At 37.8% G+C, this 19,322-nt stretch overlaps 1 protein-coding gene across 1 annotated transcript; it reads right to left on the bottom strand.

Moving 5' to 3' along the window:
- Positions 1 to 3,821: 3,821 nt before the first annotated feature.
- LOC144056990 (sodium- and chloride-dependent GABA transporter 2-like) lies at positions 3,822 to 19,099 on the bottom strand. Its single transcript, XM_077574173.1, has 14 exons — positions 18,832 to 19,099; positions 16,424 to 16,558; positions 16,203 to 16,343; positions 16,030 to 16,111; positions 15,098 to 15,230; positions 10,425 to 10,559; positions 10,240 to 10,343; positions 8,845 to 8,969; positions 8,653 to 8,765; positions 8,421 to 8,558; positions 6,692 to 6,794; positions 5,110 to 5,210; positions 4,864 to 5,034; positions 3,822 to 4,783 (listed from the first exon to the last, which is right to left on the bottom strand). The coding sequence occupies exons 1-14, from the start codon at positions 19,007 to 19,009 to the stop codon at positions 4,667 to 4,669; spliced, it is 1,776 nt and encodes a 591-aa protein (XP_077430299.1). The 5' UTR covers positions 19,010 to 19,099; the 3' UTR covers positions 3,822 to 4,666.
- Positions 19,100 to 19,322: the final 223 nt, after the last annotated feature.

Raw genomic sequence — 19,322 nt, 5'->3', positions numbered from 1 at the left:
ATGACGTGCACAACTTGTGTGTGTGTGTGTGTGTGTATTCTTTTCCGTAGCAACAGCTTCCAAGAGCCACGGCTGCATTTAGAATCTTTTGTCACCCCCCCATAGTGACCACCACAAACGTGGCATCACAACACTCCATTTCCCTGATGAAAAAAAAAAAGGTTGATCTTTCAATACAAAAATAAATGAGAGAATACTCGTTTGATAGGAAACTTCTTTTATAGCAAAGTAGAAAATGTGCATAGGCTTGAACTTATTAGTTAGTCTGCTTGTTTTGTAACGTGCTTATGCATGCTGTTTGGCTCGCATTCTACAAAAGTGCAAGCAGCACGGGGGAAGGTGCCAAAAGGGAAATGAAGTGGAAATGTCCAAACTGGTGCTGTGACACCCAGCAGTGTGCACGTGGTCAGATGAGAGACGGACTAACTAGATGGTGCAGTGGACTAAGCCAAGTGTTGCTTTACCCCCTATGGTCCAATAAACAGGGAGCAAGTAGGGAAGCGAGACACTCTGTTAAGGGCAATTTCATCTCCAAAATGGTGAGGCTGTACCGAAAAAGCGCACAGGATACACATTTAGACAGTATACAAAATAACACATCCATACCTGACATTCAGGCCTGTAAATGATTCAAATAGAAACAGGTGGTGAAATTTAGGGTGGTAAAATAACCAAATAAAGAGATGTGAGCAGAAACCCTGATTTGAGGATGAAAAAAACATGAAGTTAGTTTTTATAAAAAAAAAAAATTAAAAGCACCTTAAGCAGGGTACAGTACACACATACTGATTTCTAACATCTAAACACATAACGAGAACATCTGCAAGTTTGTTCTTACTGCCCTTCTTATAATGTGCGGTGTACTTGAGATAACCAGCAAAGAACCTCACACACACACAACCGTATCTCCGTCGACAAAAGGCCACTGTCCTCCCCAATCCAGATGCCTGGCGTAGTACCAATACTGACCTGTGAAAGGCAGCATGGTGCCACAGGGCATCCAGCCTGCCTAAAAAATAGAAAAGAAGAAAGAGTGCAAGTAGAAGAAGCTACACTGTTAGCCTATCTGGTTGCAAACTTCTGCTTGTCGTTACAATTGTAGCTTTCCCATGACGACACGCACCTGTGGACATGCCCGTGGCCGCCATGTTGGAGGCCGAGAAGATGAAATATTTGTCAAGGAAAAGATTTGAGAATGTGGCTTTCATAAAGAGCACCTATTCTCACTCCAGCCTGATACCCAGTCAATACACCAGTGCTCTTTAGCAACGTTACAAAACGCATCATATCTCCATTTTCGCTGTTTACATTTTAGTTCAGTACTTTGAAGTAACAGATTTATCAAATTGGATATTAGTCAAATGTTGCTGTGGTCGGTCATTATGCTAATGCTAATGCTAATCTTAGCCATTTTCTAATCAGGCGAAGTCAATATTGTTTTAGCTAAAGTAAGTGTTGACATTTAACATTTTCAATTTATATTTTTACTGTTTTTGAATTTACTTATAGGTATATAGATGCCATATAACTACGTGTAGTTAAATGAATAACACTGTGATAATGATTTTGTGAAATACATTTAAACTTCTCACTCCCTGCCAGCTCTTGAGATAAGAATGTGTATGTTTTAAAAGTTGTCAAGTTCTCATGTCATTAGTCATTTGGTCGTAAAAACTGAAGGTCCAAGGTCAAAGCCTGTCTAACATCATTTCTCCGCGGCTGGTGGGGAGCTGAGATAATCATATCAGTATCATGTGTCTGTTTATTAAAAACACTAACTCTTTGTCAAGTCTAAGAGGGGGAGAGAATCTTTTCTACTAGTATAAAGCGACTAGGTGTTTCCATATTCGACACACTGGGACCTTAACATGACTTTTCGAATGTAAGCTTTTTTTCCTGTGTCTTAAGAGCTCTTAATAAATCCTTGCAAGGAAAACTTCTTCATGAGATCTCAATTCTGATTTATGTGAACACGCAAAAGATTACACTTAATAAAGTAATCAAATAATGCCTTCAAAAGTCAAGCTATTAACTATTCCGATCAGTTAGTGAAACGGTCTCAGTTTTTTTTACGTCTTCGCACACGGTGAGAAATGTTTGAATTGTTTCGGAATCGTAGTTGTTTATGCCGTTAAAAGCTAAGGTTCTCTATTCTCTGTCAACTTTCTTAGCACTCAGCACATCTAAGGAACCAAGAAAATTTATAACATATTTTACATTAACTGATTGGGGTACTTATATACAGAACAACTGTCTGCTCCTCCCAATCTCGACTTCCAACATGGCGGACAAACAAATACCCGTCATATGATCTAAAGCTATCCACACACACACACTTAGCACTTACTCCTTTACTTTGTCTCTGGCAACAGTGTGAGCTTCAGGTTGCTTCCTAATTGGGTTTTTTTTCGGTTTCACCTCACATACAGAAGTCCTGGCCCCTCTGAACTCGTTGCGTAAATGTTGAACAGGTTTAACATTTTCCGGGAAGAGAACAGAAAAAACACGCCTCACCACAAGAAAACCTTTCAGAGACATCCAACAATCAGGACTTTCAATTTTGATCGAAAGGGACAGAAAATGCTCAGATTAGGTCAGATTATCGGTATGTGTGTACCCCACTTTACATGACACAAGGTTGTGTCCGTGTCTTTGGCAAAAGTCATTTGCATTTGTAGAGTAAAACACAGAGATGAAAAGATGAAAAAAAACAACAAAAAAAACATTGTGCCCCAAAAAGGGTTGCTACTGCTGGAATGGCAACCGTAACATTAACACGTAACGGTGTTAAAATAAAAGCTACTATATTAATATTGTCTATATTAGATATAAACGCCAAAGCAACAAAAATACTCTCTTTAAAAACGAATGAGGAGCGCTGTTAGAGAATCCTCACAAGTCTTTTTTTTTTTTTTTTTTAACTGTCACACAGCCGTAAAAAGAAGCTAAACGCTAATGCAACACAGTTAACCCTTTGGTGATGTCTGAACTGAGACCTAGCGAGGTGCAGTACATTGAACTCTCGCGTTCAACTTTTTGTTCGTGACTTCAGAAGCCCTTTATGCTCTTTTTTTTTTTTTTTGCAAATTCTTCAGGTGCATGCATGCTAGTATGCTGATTATGCTCACTAGTAAGCTCTAGTAGAACAAATGTGTCTGCTAGTAACCTTTATTCCACTACTGTATGACATTTTTGCATATTAGTATGACAACTATGGCATACTATTATTAAGACAACTTCATATTACTAGTGAGGCAAAACTATGCCCTAGTTAACAACTGCATGCTACTAGTGAACTTCTGTTCAAATTTAGTGCTTCATTAGAAGTATACTAGTAGCACACATTTTCAGCCTTGGAGTTTTATGGCTCAGACTAGCCCACTTTAGTTCTCAACGTTTTAACACTTGTGACTTTCTACTATGTTATTTTGTATAGTAGCCTATAGGCAGGGTGTAATATAGTTAGCTACATTGGTGTTGTTTCTAGTCAACCTTAAACATTTCTTGAAAATAATACAGTATGTTATATGTGACCTCACTAGTCTAAACATGACATTCTGATTAATATTACATTTTTGGAATATGAGTTACAAAGCAAAATCCGTCCGTTTTTATCCATCTCAGGGGGCGGCCATTTTGCCACTTGCTGTCCACTGAAGATGACATCAGAGTTGCTCAGGCGACAACCAATCAGAGCGCATCTGTTTTCTGAAGCTGAGCTGTGATTGGTTGTTACCAGAGACGTGAGCAACATTGACGTCATCTTCAGCCAACAAAAAGTGGCAAAATGGCCGCCCCCTGAGATGGATAAAAATGGCTGGATTTTGCTGCGTAACTCATATTCCGCTACTGTAATCTTAACCAAAATAGACTAGTGTGGGTGCATAGAACATATTATTCAAAAAAAAAAAAAACTAATCTGTCAGTCCTATATATTTTAGAAATATAGTTGTAACCAGAAGGCACACACACAGCTAGGGCTACTTTTGTTGCTAATTTCAAAACGGACCCAAAAGTCGGAATAGCGGCCCTAGCAGCCTGGCCCATCGGGAATTCCCCCGGTGCTCCAGTTTAGCCACTCTTGTCCTGGTTTTGCCTCACTAAGAACACGTCCTACTAGTATGCCAAAGTTGTCCAACTAGTGTGCAAACAAACAGTAGTGGGCAAAAACATTACTAGTAAGATACAAAACACTCGCTTACCTTTTTTAAGGAACGAGGAGGATGCGGTAGAAACCTCAGAAATCATTTATGTAATATTACCTGTCACATAGTTGTAAAAAGAAGTTAATCCTTTGGTGTTGTCTTAACTGAGGTCTAATTACAGTAAATTCTTGACGATAAGCCTGTTGGCTGTTTTTTTTTGCGACTTCAGAAGCCTACCATTATATTTCCTTTAATTCTGGTCCCTTTAGGTTTGGCTTTCAAATTAGGAGATTCCACCAGATCATAATTAAATATTACCTGCCACAAATAGCCAAAACCTGTGAGTAATTGATGCCCACGCAGAAAAGTTTGCATCTGCCTTTTGAACTTGGATCTTTTGTATATACTGCATATAATAGATACGAATTGGTAATGTCATTTTAGTAAACAACCTGATCTAGTATATATACACTGTATGTCCAGCATATACGTATTAAGAATGGCATTCAAGGAATGCTGCTTTATCGAATATTACTGTTTTTGCCATCATCGTGAACGTTCAGCGCAACGCGAAGAGTCGCCATTTCCTTCGCCATCATCGGGAGGTCGTCTGAACATTGGGTGCTGGCCTTCAGGCGCTAGGGGGGGCACACAGGACGTGACATTTTGTTAAGGACGAGCCGACGTAAGGCGATAGCGGGCTCACCGAAGCACCGACCTGCCAGAGAGTCCCCTTTCCTTTGGCCACTTTGCAGATCATGGTGAAGGGAATCAGAACCAGTGACGACAAAGCGAGGAACCAGCCAATCCAGTACGCCCACCAAGGATACACGTAGGTGTTGTTGAACTTGAGCGGTGTATATTTCAGCAACAAAAACACGAGTGTTCCCTGTAAGAGGAAACAATGCGGGAAATGCGCACGGATCGACGCGTGCAAATGTGATGTTTGCTTTGCCGCGCTTACGCTGCATATAACCGGCGTGGCGTAGAGCCAGCAGTACTTAATCAGAGACAGAGGTTTGTATCCGATCATATCCTCGATGTTGTCACTGAAGCGATCGGCACCTAAAACGACATAAACACATTTGATGTGCTGCCCCATCTGATATCATGACATACGGTGTGATCCAAACTCTATTTTTAATATAGCAGTACAAAGTTGCCATAGCGTAATAGATCCTTTGGTTATTTTTATCTGGCAGCATGTTTATCATCTGCATAGTAAGAGAAATAAAATGATGGAAGCCTACACCTCAGAGAGACATGTGATAAATAAATAATATAATAATACTGTATAATGAAATAATGATAGTTAATAATAATATAATAATAGATAATTGATGGTTAAGAATTATGTTAATAGTGTGGAATTTACAGTATTATTGATTATTGGTCCTTTGAAGCTATTGGGTGCACAACTGGGATCCAAAACAATGAGTTGTGGCCTAAATCTACACAAATATCTGTTTTAAATGCACAATAAAAATGTACAACAGGTTTTCATACTCTTAACATAAAAGTGGCAAAAATGTTAAATACAAATGTGGCTGCATCTTTTAGTCATTGATAGTCATTTCATAATAATTCATAAAATTGAGTTAACATTACAAAGATGTACTGTACTGTAAAAAACAAGTGTGATATTGATTTGCGTTGAGGTCATTTTTCTGCCAGTAGATGGCATAATTGCATTTGTAAGACATTGGTAACAGCTCAGTGCATTTTTCTTTTCATATTGAGAGCTATCAAATTTTTTAACATGAAATAACTTGTGAAATTATGCAAATGTTTTAAATTATAAAATATAACTTGACCCCAGTCAGCCAGTTAAATTTATTTCTGCTAAATTTTGACGTGGAATTCCCCCAGTACAGGTTTTCCAAGTAAGAGGCGGTGATTAATCGTGTGTTAAAAATTTAGTGACGTGAAAGGAACTTTAAATGAACTCAAAATTAACGCACTAATTTTGACACCCCTAGTTCAACTATTGTTCAAGTTACTGTAAATTTCAGTAAAGCTTTTAGCAAGGATCATAGAAGTTGACACATGATTTTCTTCACGGGCCACATAAAATGATGTAGTGGGCCAGATCTAGCCCCGGGGCCTTGATTTTGATACTTGTGTTCTAGAAGGACAACCATCTCAACCGCACTCAGGCCCGTATGGTAAAGTGGCCGGGCGGAAGCCACTCCTTAGTAAAAGGCACACAGCAGCCCACCGGGAGTTTGCCAAAACACACCTGAAGGACTATCAGACCATGAGAAAGAAAATTTTCCGGTCTGATGAGACAAAGATTGATTTCATTGGCTTAAATATAAGGCGTCATATTTGGAGGAAACCAAGCACTTCTCATCAACAACTTTTTTTGTGATGAGGCTGTAACATAATATGCGGGGAAAATGAAACACTTTCTGGATGTGTACACTTTCTAACAGACTACCGCCTTTCCATAACCACTACCACATGTTTACATGTGAAACTGAGACTGTATAAAGCTAACAGCATGCAGTAATGAGAGGCATTAACCTTAATTAACCGTGTCTTACCATAAATCCATCCGATAACCACTGACTGGCAGACTGCCATCAAAAGTAGAGTGGGACCACTGCAGACATAGTGATCAAAAATCTGCAGAATGTATGAGCCGGCCTATAATGGAAAGAAACAGCTCATTATGAACCCACCCAAACAGGTTGTAAATGATATTTCAGTCAATTTATTTCTCCCTTTTAATAATAGAAAATTGTCGCTACTAAAAACACTGAAAAACACTTATGTCAATTTTTGTCTTTTGAAAAAATATATATTTATTTTTACGTTTTTTATGTTTTTGGGATGAACTTGAATGCAGACTATGTGAAAAACACGTATGTCCATTTTTGTCTTTTTTTATTATTTATTTTTTACATTTTTATGTTTTGGGGATCAAACTGAATGCAGTCTATGTGAAAAACACTTATGTCCATTTTTATATTTTTATTTATTTGTTTAAATTTTTTTTACATTTTATGTTTTTGGGATGAAACTGAATGCAGACTATGTGGAAAAACACCATTGTCCATTTTTGCAATTTTTTATTATTATTATTATTATTTTACATTTTTATGTTTTGGGGATGAAACTGAATGCAATCTATGTGAAAAACACTTATGTCCTTTTTTGCCTTTTTTTTATTTTTATTTTTTTTACATTGTTCTGTTTTTGGGATGAAACTGAATGCAGATTATGTGAAAAACACTTATGTCCATTTTTGTATTATTATTATTATTTTTTTTACATTTTATGTTTTTGGGATGAAACTGAATGCAGACTATGTGGAAAAACACCAATGTCCATTTTTTATTATTATTATTTTTTTGCATTTTTATGTTTTGGAGATGAAACTGAATGCAATCTATGTGAAAAACACTTATGTCCTTTTCTGCCTTTTTTTATTTTTGTTTTTTTACATTGTTCTGTTTTTGGGATGAAATGAATGCAGGTTATATGAAAAACTCTTTCTTTAAATTATTTATTTATTTATTTACATTTTTATGTTTTGGGGATGAAACTGAATGCAGACATCCCCAAAACATAAAAATGTAATAAATAAATAAATAATTAATTAAATAAATAAAAAGAATAAATTGGGCGTAAGTGTTTTTCACATAGCAGCGACGAAATGCTGCTGTGACAGTTTAACAGCGGAAAGCCCTTTTAGAACAAGGGACAACGCATAAAGTATTGTGCATTTGAGGAATGACCAACACTGCTAAATGTGTGGATAAGCCCACCAAAATGTGCCAAAAATCATCATGTGGGTATTGTATTCACTCTTGTGCCAGCCCAGTCCCATTTTTTGCTGTGGGATGGCATCCCATTCCTACATCAGGAGCTGCCCTGTTGCACGGACCTTAATTGGGTGGGGCAAACATGGCATAGTGATACTCGGGTCACATACGAACTCAGCAAAGTTGCATTACCCATGTACACAAGGGCCAATCTGGAAATACCTTGCAGCACTTGAAGCGCATAACAAAATGGAATCCTGGCAAGAAAATATTGCTGTGGATTTTGGCAAGCGGCAGTGTCTTGAGTTTCAAGTGACCTGATGAGGATTTTTTTGTATGTGTATGGCCACAGTGAACTCAATTTACTATTACTGTACCAAAACATCCTTAGTAAATACGTTGTACTATTAAAAAGTCAAAAATTATTTATGGAAATGATGTTTAGATCCTCAATGACATTACAGTAAAGTAAGTAGACTTCTTACACGGTACACTGAATTCTTACCTGAGACACCAAGAAGTTGCCAAAGAGATAGCAAAAAACAGTGATTAGCAATAAAATGATCTCTCTGCGGTATCCTCTTTGGATCTGGGAAGGGTACATATCCGTTATAGAGGTCATGATGCTTTCAAGTCCAGCAAACTGAGACATGATAAAAGGACAAGCGGTCAGCCAACTTAATAAACGATCAAGTCTGAATCAACTGTGTGGGAATTTCACAGCGGCTTCAACTGACCTGACCGTCGATTCCCAACAGGATAATCATGGTGAAGAAGCACACGGACCACACTTGAGGCCATGGCAAGAGGCTCACTGCTTGTGGGTACACAATGAAGACAAGACCTGGACCTGCGGAATCAAACCAGCATCTGGTTCGAACAGAGGCTGCCAGTCTTGAGCTTGTTATGTAAACCTGGTGAGGTCATACCTGACTCAGCTACAGAGGCGATGTCCACACCCTGTTTTTGGGACATGTAGCCCAGAACTGAGAAAATGGCAAAGCCACTAACGAAGCTGGTCCCACTGTTCAGCAAGCAAAGAAAGAAGGAGTCTCTGAAAATCAGAAAGAGTCACTGTTTTATGGCCGCAAAATCATATTAACACAAAATTTAAATCACTGACAAATAATATAATTGCATTGTACAAATCAAGTTTATGACCATATTTTATCAATTATTGTGCTGGACAGAACAGTGTCTAACGTTATTGAAAATGATAACTTTAATCAGGTATGTGATCGTTGCAAAAGGAAACTAGTTAATTAGCTGAATGCTAATAGCTGAATGCTTATGCAGTAAATTGAAAGACACATTTTGTGAAAATTACAAAGTATTAATTGTAGTTGAAAGATAAATGAATAAAAAGGACACTTGAACCTTGGAGGCGTAGATTTTTTAAGCAAGTTGATTTTATATGGAAAAAAAATGTTTTCTTAAAGTACCCTCTATTCATTTAGATGGAAAAGTAGAACTAATGATATTCAATGGAAAAATGCAAAAATAAAAAATAAAAATCACTGAATAGCGCCACCAAGACATGCAGTACCGTCCATTCATTTAGATGGAAAAGTGGAACTAATGATATCCAACTGAAAAATGCAACAAAAACAACAAAAAAACATTAACTCCTCACTGCCATTGACGGCTATAAACGTCAAAAATTCATTTTAACTATTTATATTAGTTTTCTTTCCACTTTTGTTAACAAGAGTATAAGAACCTAGTTTTTTTTGTACATTTAGAACAGATATAAAAATTTGTGATTAATCGTGAGTTAACTAGTGAAGTCATGCGATTAATTACGATTAAAAAAAATTATCGCCTGTCGCCCCTCATTTTTAATAATCTTTTTTTTAAATGTACTTATAGTAGTGAATGAGTTAAAAAAAGAATCACTCAATAGCGCCACCTAGGCATGCAGTACCCTCCATTCAGGCAACGACCAATTACAGTTGACCTGTTTTCTGAAGCTGAGCTGTGATTGGTTGTTACCGGAAACCTGAGCAACTGTGATGTAATTTTCCCTTGACAGCAAGTGGCAAAATGGCCGCCTTCTGATAGTGATTAAAAACTGCTGGATTAAACTCATATTCCACTAACGCAATATTAACAATAATACCGTATTTAGACTTTAGAGCTGCGTATAACATATTATTGTCAAGGATTTTTATTGGGGGGGGGGGGGGGGGGGTGTTGGCTTCACGTTTAAGAAACAGTGTTTGGTTTCACAAGGTCAAACAGTCTTCTAGTAAACATGTCTTTATTTTTGTCAGAATGGCGCTCGTCAACTTTCGTCAAATTTGGTCATGTAAAAAAATGCTCACCTGTAGCAATTGTTATTGTACTTGTTGTAGCTCCCAAGTGTGGTAAGACATCCCAAGCAAATGGCGTAGGAATAGAAAATCTGTGTTCCGGCATCCATCCACACCTATTCCCATGTACAGCAGCATTTATCAAGAAAATCAGCCTGTGCCTTTTTGTTGTGAGTGTCAACAAATGTATTTAATACCTGTGGATCAGCGAGACGTGCGGGATTGGGGTACAGGTAGTACTTGATGCCATGCAGGGCCCCGGGAAGGCTCATTCCTCTGATGAACAACACCACTAACATGACGAAGGGGAAGGTTGCTGTGAAGTAGGTAGCCTAAATAAAAAATAAAAAATTCTGCGAGTTGATACTTTCAACAACAAGGCGTTTTACATACAGTATCAAGGACTAACAAGGGGGGAGGGGGGAGCAGGGTTTTTTTTCAGATCACGTCAGTCTGTGTTTATCCTTGTTTGTATCCACTGATGTTGATACAGCTCAGCCCAGACAGTGAATGAGCAGCTCCAGTGTCTGCCATTCCTGTTTTGACAAGCATCAGGACGAACAAACTGTTCTCAAAGCACACAGATACTTTTATCTGAAGCAGATTCCATCCGTCAATCCCTTTGGCACACAAAATGTAGCTTTGTGGAAGTGAAGCGTTGCCTATTAGCTGTAGTTAAGCTCATCTGATTCTGAACTGCAGTTCAAGTTACGTGGGAGCCAAGTCCCCCCCCACCCCCACCCCACGGAGCGCAACTTTCCCCAAGTCACATGAGAGGGAGGGAGTACGAAAAGGTTTATATGTATAAAACATACATACAATTTTTTTTTTTTGTGACACGTTTCCACATCCAAAACAATATCCATACATCTTATATCCTTGGCAGCTCTGATATACTTTTGGCTCCTTTAGGATACTGAAAAATGAAGCCATCTCACGTTATTATTTCCAAAAGAACAGTAATAAAATATGGGCGTATGGAAGAAGTCATGCAGGGATGACCCCCGAACATCTCACTGCTTAAATAAAAATCACGTCAACAACTAGTACAGCAAAGTCGTTCTATCCAGTCTTGAGTTTTTGTATGCAGTATCTAACATTTGGCAAATTGTGACACAATTATTGTTGTGTTAAAGCCGGAGAGTTTGGGTCGCACCCAGAGTGAGGCCATCACGTTAAACAGCAGGGGGACAAATTGTTGGCCGGGCCTCGGTACACGTGGACCATAACCCCTCCCGCCACCCATGGTTAGCATACATACCTCCCGTCTCCCGTGGCTATGCTTTTTTCATATAGACAAGTTACGCAAGCACGTATCTTACTGAGCGGCGCCGGCGAAGGCTCACAAGTGTTTTTTTGTCAAGGTTCACAAGCCGCCGTGAAGACGTTCGCAAGCAGTTTTAATGGTTGCAAAAGCAACCGTCTGACGAACATCTTTGTGCCGGTTTGCGACCTTGAACGAACCCTGGTATTCGTTACGTGCGCGCACCCTCACGAGCCTTTGCCGCTCAATGAGATACAAACCTAAGAGTTTTTTGTTATTATGTATTTTTGTTTTTCAATAAGAGAAAGCGGGAAATTAATCACAGGTGTCAAACTCAAGGCTCGGGGGCCGTAACCGACCGGCTGCATCACTTTATGTGTCCCCCTAAAGTCATTTTTTATTTTCATAGATCAGTCCCTTGACATCTGTTTTAAAATTCAAGTTGCTGTCAATATCACTTACAATAATCAATTACATGGGGGAATATCGTCGCTGTCCTGTGAAAAAAAACAATGATGTTCATTTTTATTTTTTACATTTTTACGTTTATGGGATAAAACTGAATGCAGACATCCCAAAAACATTAAAAAATATACATATTATTATTATTATTATTATTATTAATAATAATAATATTATTATTATTATTATCATTATTACTATCATTATTACTATCATTATTATTATTATTATTATTATTATTATTATTAAATTTAATTTTATTCCAGACGCAGGGTCCACTCTTAAAAACAAACTAAAAAAAATAAAATAAAAAACATACAAAGATTTAAAAAAAAAATACAGTTACACATTAAGAAGACAGTCGTGTTGTTTTTACGTTTATGGGATAAAACTGAATGCAGACATCTCAAAAACATAAAAAAAATATATAAAAAATATATATACTATTATTATCATTATTATTATTAATAATAATAATAATATTACTATCATTATTATTATTATTATTAAATTAAGTTTTATTCCAGACGCAGGGTCCACTCTTAAAAACAAACTAAAAAAAAAAAAAAAAAAAAAAAACATACAAAGATTTAAAAAAAAATACAGTTACACATTAAGAAGACAGTCGTGTTGTACTTGATGTCAAACAGCTCACCATAGTCTGCACAGATGTTAATAAACTGCTGTAGGCCAGCAGAACTCGGGCTAAACACAACTAAATCGTCAGCATACAATAAATGATTCACAAGCAAATTTCCAGCAAAACAACCACTTTTATATGACCAGGTTGAATAACATTGGGGACAAAATCCCACCCTGCCTGACTCCATTGCTGAACCTAAAACTGTAGAGTTTTGCCGTTTGTATTTTAAAATTATCTGTAGGGTAGATCAATGGTGTTATCCTGTCCACGAGGATTGTTCCCAAAAGTTTTGACACAAAGCCGGCTCGAGCTATCCGTCTATCATTGTCAGATTGCCAACCTTCCCAGTTTTGATCTTTTATGACAGGAAACCAATAATACAGTCAACATCGGGTCAGGTAAGAACCCATGAAGGAGGAAAGCTGTAAGGCAGATGGAGAGCGGAGGTGTTAGCCTAGCACTTGTGAACTTTAGGTGTTCAGCCGTAACCCTATCCTGCCCACATGCCTTATTATCAACCAGTTCAGTAACAGCTTTGTGGATTTCATTTGGCGTAATTACGTCTGCATGGTCAACATCATACGGATCATAAGACTCATGCTGAAGACAGTCGAACAATCTACTGTATTGCTGACTCCACAGCTTTAAGATGTTATCGACACGTTTCTGTTCATATACCGGCCCATCCCTCGGGTTTTCCTGCCAGAAACCACTCCTGAGAAGCCCCTCTTGCTTTTGCAAAATATTTGGCCACATGTGCATTCCATCCTGGTCGTCCTTTCTTTTAATGTTTTACTTTTTGAAAAGATTCACTTGCCTAAAGCGACACTTTGACGACATCTTCATACGTAGCAAGTATATCATCCGTCTCAATTTATATCCCTACACACACTCTAAAAACAGTTGGGTCAAAAGTAACCCAGTTATGGATTAAAAATGGACCGATCCACTTTATGGGTCAATTTGACCTAACGTTTTGAGTTGTTTTATACAAAATTACCCATTTTTTTGACCCAAATAAAGGATCTGACCAATATTATATAAGAAGGCATTAGTTTTTTTCCATTTATCTTATTACTAGATTATGCCAAATCTTAAAATAGGAAAATTTATGAAACCCCAGTTTAGGGCCTTTGATGTTGGTTAGTTGTCATCTTAAAATGTGGCAAATGCTTGTTTTAATCCTCACAGTACTTAAAACTGGCTCAATGCCAAGACTGCTTGATCAAATAAGGTAATGAACTCATTCACTGCCATTGACAGCTATAGACGTCAAAAATGAATTTGAACTATTTCTATTAGTTTAACATTTTTTTCACACTTTTGTTAACAAGAGTATGAAAACCTAGAATTGTTTTTATTGTACATTTAGAACAGATATAAAATTTGTGATTAATCGTGACTTAACTATTGAAGTCATGGGATTAATTATGATAAAAAAATGTAATCGCCTGACGCTCCTAATTTTTTGTATTTTCTTTTTTCTTTAAAAAAATGAAAATATTATTTTTTTAAAAATACTTTAAAAAAAGAAAAAGAAGATGATTAAAAATGAGGGGTGCAGGCGATTAAATTTTTTCGTAATTAATTGCATGACTTCACTAGTTAACTCACGATTAATCACAAATTTAATATCTGTTCTAAATGTCCCCAAAAAAAATTTAGGTTTTCATACTCTTGTTAACAAAAGCGGAAAAAAATGTTAAACTAATTGAAATAGTTCAAATGAATTTTTGACGTCGATGGCAGTGAATGAGTTAAGTAATAAGCATCTTAAAATTGGCACAATAATCTTGCCTGACAATTTCATTTTAAGTAAAAAAATAACTTGTCAAATCAAAACAAGCAAATTTAGGTTAAATTCAAGAAATGATATCTTACTTAAGATTTTAGTTTTTGCAGTGTATCCCATCCCCGATGTCCACACAAGACTCTCCAGTCCCATGAAAGTTCTGCTTTACTGAATTCAAACCTTGCAAGTCCTGTTTAGTCAAAAATGTCTTTCGCAAACCCAGCACGTCACATTGACTCAACAGTTGCTCCACAACAACGCAGCGAGCTATTGCCTCTGCACTCCGCCCCAAGCGCAGGCCACGACAGTTGCAAGGAGACAACTTTTAGGTCCATTACCGAGTTTACGGGGCAATGAAGCACCGCTTGTCTGCTCTCTCGTCCCAGCTCCGTTAGAACCAAGAGCTGTTTTGCTACGTGACTTTGAACGAGGCAAATTTAACATTAGCATCGGTCATCTTAAAGCATTTCACCTCCCGGCGAAGTCGTCCTTGAAGATATTCGGCAAGTGTCTGTGCTTCCAAGTCAGTTGAGAATTTAGACACAAATTATTATTATTATTATTATTATTGACTACCTATCTTTGACTTTAGAACTACTGCTAAGTCCACTCTATCACAGAGGAGATTGTATTCGACTTTAGAGGCTGTGCTGTAAAAACACCAGGGATTGAATGTTGGTCAATATTCGTACTGTTGTGTCTTTCTTACCTTCCCGGTGGATCGCACCCCCTTCCAGACACAAAAGTAGCAGATGACCCAAGCAAGAAGAAGGCACAAAGAAAGCTCCCATTGGATTTTCCCCAAGACCTCGATGCCAGGAGAAATGTTTAGCACGCGTAGTCTGTAAGCACCAATGAAGTGTAGTGAAGGTAGGAATAGAATAATATTCTATGGTGGGTAGCCATGTTAACTCGTTCACTGCCATTGACGGCTATAGACGTCAAAAATTCATTTGAACTATTTCTATTAGTTGAACATTTTTTCCCACTTTTGCTAACAAAAGGATAGAATTTAGCTAGAAAATAGCTAGATTTTTTTTATTGTACATTCAGAACAGATATAGCATTTGTGATTAATCGTTAGTTAACTAGTGAAGTCAAGTGATTAATTACAATTAAAAAATGTAATCGCCTGACGCCCCTAATTTAAAAAAATGCATGAACTATTTCTATTAGTTGAATATTTTTTTCCACTTTTGCTAACAAAAGTATAGAATTTAGTTAGAATATAGCTAGATTGTTTTTTTGTACATTCAGAACAGATATAACATTTGTGATTAATCGTTAGCTAACTAGTGAAGTCATGTGATTAATTATAACGCCCCTAATTAAAAAAAAAAATTAAAATAAGGGGCGTCAGACGATTAAAATTTGTAATCGGAATTAATCGCACGACTTCAATGGTTGACTCACGATTAATCACAAATTGTATATCTGTTATAAATAAATCCCCCCAAAATTCTAGGTTTTCATAAAAAATTTAATGAAAAAAAAAACAAGTTAAACTAATAGAAAAAGTTCACATGAATTTTTGACGTCTATCGTCGTCAATGGCAGTGAATGAGTTAATCACATTTAGGCTGACATTCATGTCTCTTACAGGCTAAATAATCTAAAAAAAAAAATAATCGACACACTTACCGCCAAAATTCTACAACAGAGGATGATATGTTCATGTTGGAAGTCCAATTGGCACTATAGTTGCTCAATACGACGCAAGAGTCTGAAATATGAACATATTGTTAAGACAGACATTTCATTTTTATCAGCGCTCCAACACAATGAAACAAAACAGATGACGCCAATTTCACTACCTGTGTTCCATGCGTTATCACATGTTGACCACGGCATCACTCTGGAGAAAGACGAGAACAGGTAGAGAAAGGCCCAAGCTAAAATCACCATGTAGCTGATGCATCCATAGAATAGGATGAGTTGACCGGCGTATCCGATGCCTGAAAATAACAACGTATGTTAAAATGCTTCCCTTTCTCTTTTTCTTCTCATGTTTTTTGGAGTGGAAAAGGTGATTTGCCTTCAAACAAGGGGCAGATCTTCCTCCAGCACATGACCCCCCCTCGACTGGTGTACTGGCCCAGAGCTGTCTCCAAAACAAATAGAGGGATACCGCAAGTCCCAAGGAACAGGACATATGGAACGAAGAATGCTCCTGCAAGCCAAGGTACAAAGAATCAGCGGGTCGGAGATGTTATTATGGATAAGCGGTTCAGATAATGAATGGATGGATGTGTTTAAAAACAATTGCGGGAATTCATTTGACGAGGTCTTTAGGCACTTTTCCTCTTACACACATCAGAGGTTGTTAATCCCGATGAAGGTTAAACATCATATTGCACTTAAAGATGTAAGACACATTTTATTGCCCATTGAAATTTTTGCATCAATTGTGTGTGTGGGTGTGTTGGGGGGGGGGGGGGGGGGGCTGTGAATTCTCCCCTTCACGTGGCATGGGTGTGTCAGAAGTCCGGATAGGAAGAAGTGTGGAAATTCTGATGCGTTAAAAAAAAAAAAAAAAGATAGATGTGCAGACAGAAAAACTAATGAAAATAAGGGTTGGCAACCCCCCCTCCTAAAACAAAAACAAAACGTTTTTTTTTAAATTTATGTTGAACTCGAGGAATATGAAATCAGCTGAAAAATCCACCTGTTTTAGGGGGCGGCCATTTTGCCACTTGCTGTTAATTAAAAACGACATCGCAGTTGCACAGGGCTTAGCTAACGACCAATCAAGACTCAGCTTGTGAACGTCACATGACCAAACTCAGCAAATAGGTGAACCGTGATTGATCATCGCCTGACTGTGTTGTCATTTTCAGTCGAGTGGTGAAATGGCCGCCCCCACTGAGACGATAAAAAACGGGTGTTTTTTTTGCTGCTTAATTCATATCAACAAACAGAATACTGTTTTTAGACTAGCAATGGCACATACAGCACATAATTTGTAAAGGAAATGTTTTTCTTGAAGCCCCTTAAATGGTTATGTTTCCTCTTAATTTCAATCAATTTACATTGTTTAGGAAAATACGTTTTTTTTTTTTTACTCAAAAATTTTCCAGGAAATGTACAGTGCATTACAAATACAATGTATTATTATTATTATTATTGTTATCATGTCTCATTTGCTGTCTGTGTGATTGGTAATCTGTGAGGCAACTGTTCATTATGAATCCAGGAAATATACTTTTGTCCTCTCTTGTTCTACATGATCATGACCATACTTTTAGCTGCATTGTACTTGATGTCACGCCCCAAGCCGTAGCATGCGCAGGTGTTAAGCAATTGTTGCAACCCAGCAGTACTTGGACTCAAAACCACCAAATCATCTGCATACATCAAATGATTTAACAGCAAGTCATTGATGTAACAGCCACTATTGCATGCCTTCAACCTTATCGACAAAAATAGATGAATCCGCGTGTAGTCTACTTTCGTTACTACAGTTTTCCGTCAAAGGCAACAACTGATCATTTATCCCCATCTCAAGGGGTAAAATGGTCAGTTGTTGACACATCATAAAGAACGCTCATGTCTGTCAAATGGCCATGTGCAACTGCTGTTGCTACACAGCGATCCAACCAAGAGGTCACATGCCTCCCTAATATATATATATATATATATATATATATATATATACGTATATATATATCCATCCATCCATTTTCTTGACCGCTTTTCCTCACAAGGGTCGCGGGGGTTGCTGGAGCCTATCCCAGCTGGCTTCGGGCAGTAGGCGGGGTACACCCTGAACTGGTTGCCAGCCAATCGCAGGGCACACAGAGACAAACAAGCGCACACTCACAATCACACTTATGGACAATTTGGAGTGTCCAATCAACCTGCCATGCATGTCTTTGGAATGTGGGAGGAATATATATATGTCCATTTCTTCGTAAATATTGACTGGATAAGACAACAACAACAACAACAACAACAACAAAAAGTTAAAATCAGCTCAGTTACAGTTTGGTGGACAAGTTTTTGTGTGCATGAAAACACAATTACTTCTCACGTTACAGGATAGCAAATCTTTTGTATGGGATTAAAAAGTGGGGGTCCAGCCAAGAATGTGACTTTTTTGCACGTGTAGCACGTTATTTTCTTTGTCTTTTACAAGCTGTCAAATGCATTTGCATCAAATGTGAAGTAGAGGGGACACGGGGGAAGATTAGTAATTCAGGGGGTAGCTTCCAGGGACTTGGCAGAGGCTTTAGTTTACTTTTACTCACACATTGTTCGGCTGACTAAAAGCGTGATAAACTTTTCCCCATTGAGAAAAATTCGCGCGCGCATCACAATAAATAAAATACAGTGAAAGTCAAAGCAACACAATGCGGTCAAAAAAAGGCGCACAGATAGTGTACTATAGGCTTTATATTACAAACAAGCAAACAAACAAACAAACAAACAAACAAAACATCTTACCACCACCGTTCTTGTAGCATAAGTATGGAAACCTCCAAACATTCCCAAGTCCAATAATTGCACCAGCCACTGACAGGATGAACTCGCTTTTGGTGGCCCATTTGCCACGCTCCTCGAGTCTTTGTGGAGACGTCTTTGAAGAAGAGACATAGCACAGTTTTCCAAGCGAGTCTGCCATGCCGCTTGCCGAGTGCTGCTGGGTGGGGGGGAGAGAGAGGTGCGATTGACTCTTGGTGGTTCGAGGTTGGACTGGATGGGGGAACTGTCTCATAACGGAGCTATGTAATAGATATATGCTATGGCGGTTTGGCCACAAGGGGGACCTCTAGAAAGATGATTACAAAAAAATAAAATAAAAATCAGGACTGGATCAATAGAGACAAGCATGTGCGTGTTTGTGTCAAGGTTATTTCGAACGAACGAACGAAACACCTATAGAAAAACAACGTTACTATTATTATTGTTATTATTATTTAACTCGAAGCAACATT

Source organism: Vanacampus margaritifer, chromosome 8 (assembly GCF_051991255.1).
Source record: "Vanacampus margaritifer isolate UIUO_Vmar chromosome 8, RoL_Vmar_1.0, whole genome shotgun sequence".
Taxonomy (NCBI): Eukaryota; Metazoa; Chordata; class Actinopteri; order Syngnathiformes; family Syngnathidae; genus Vanacampus; species Vanacampus margaritifer.
Note: the sequence above shows the minus strand (reverse complement) of the source record. Positions and strands in the feature narration are given on the sequence as shown.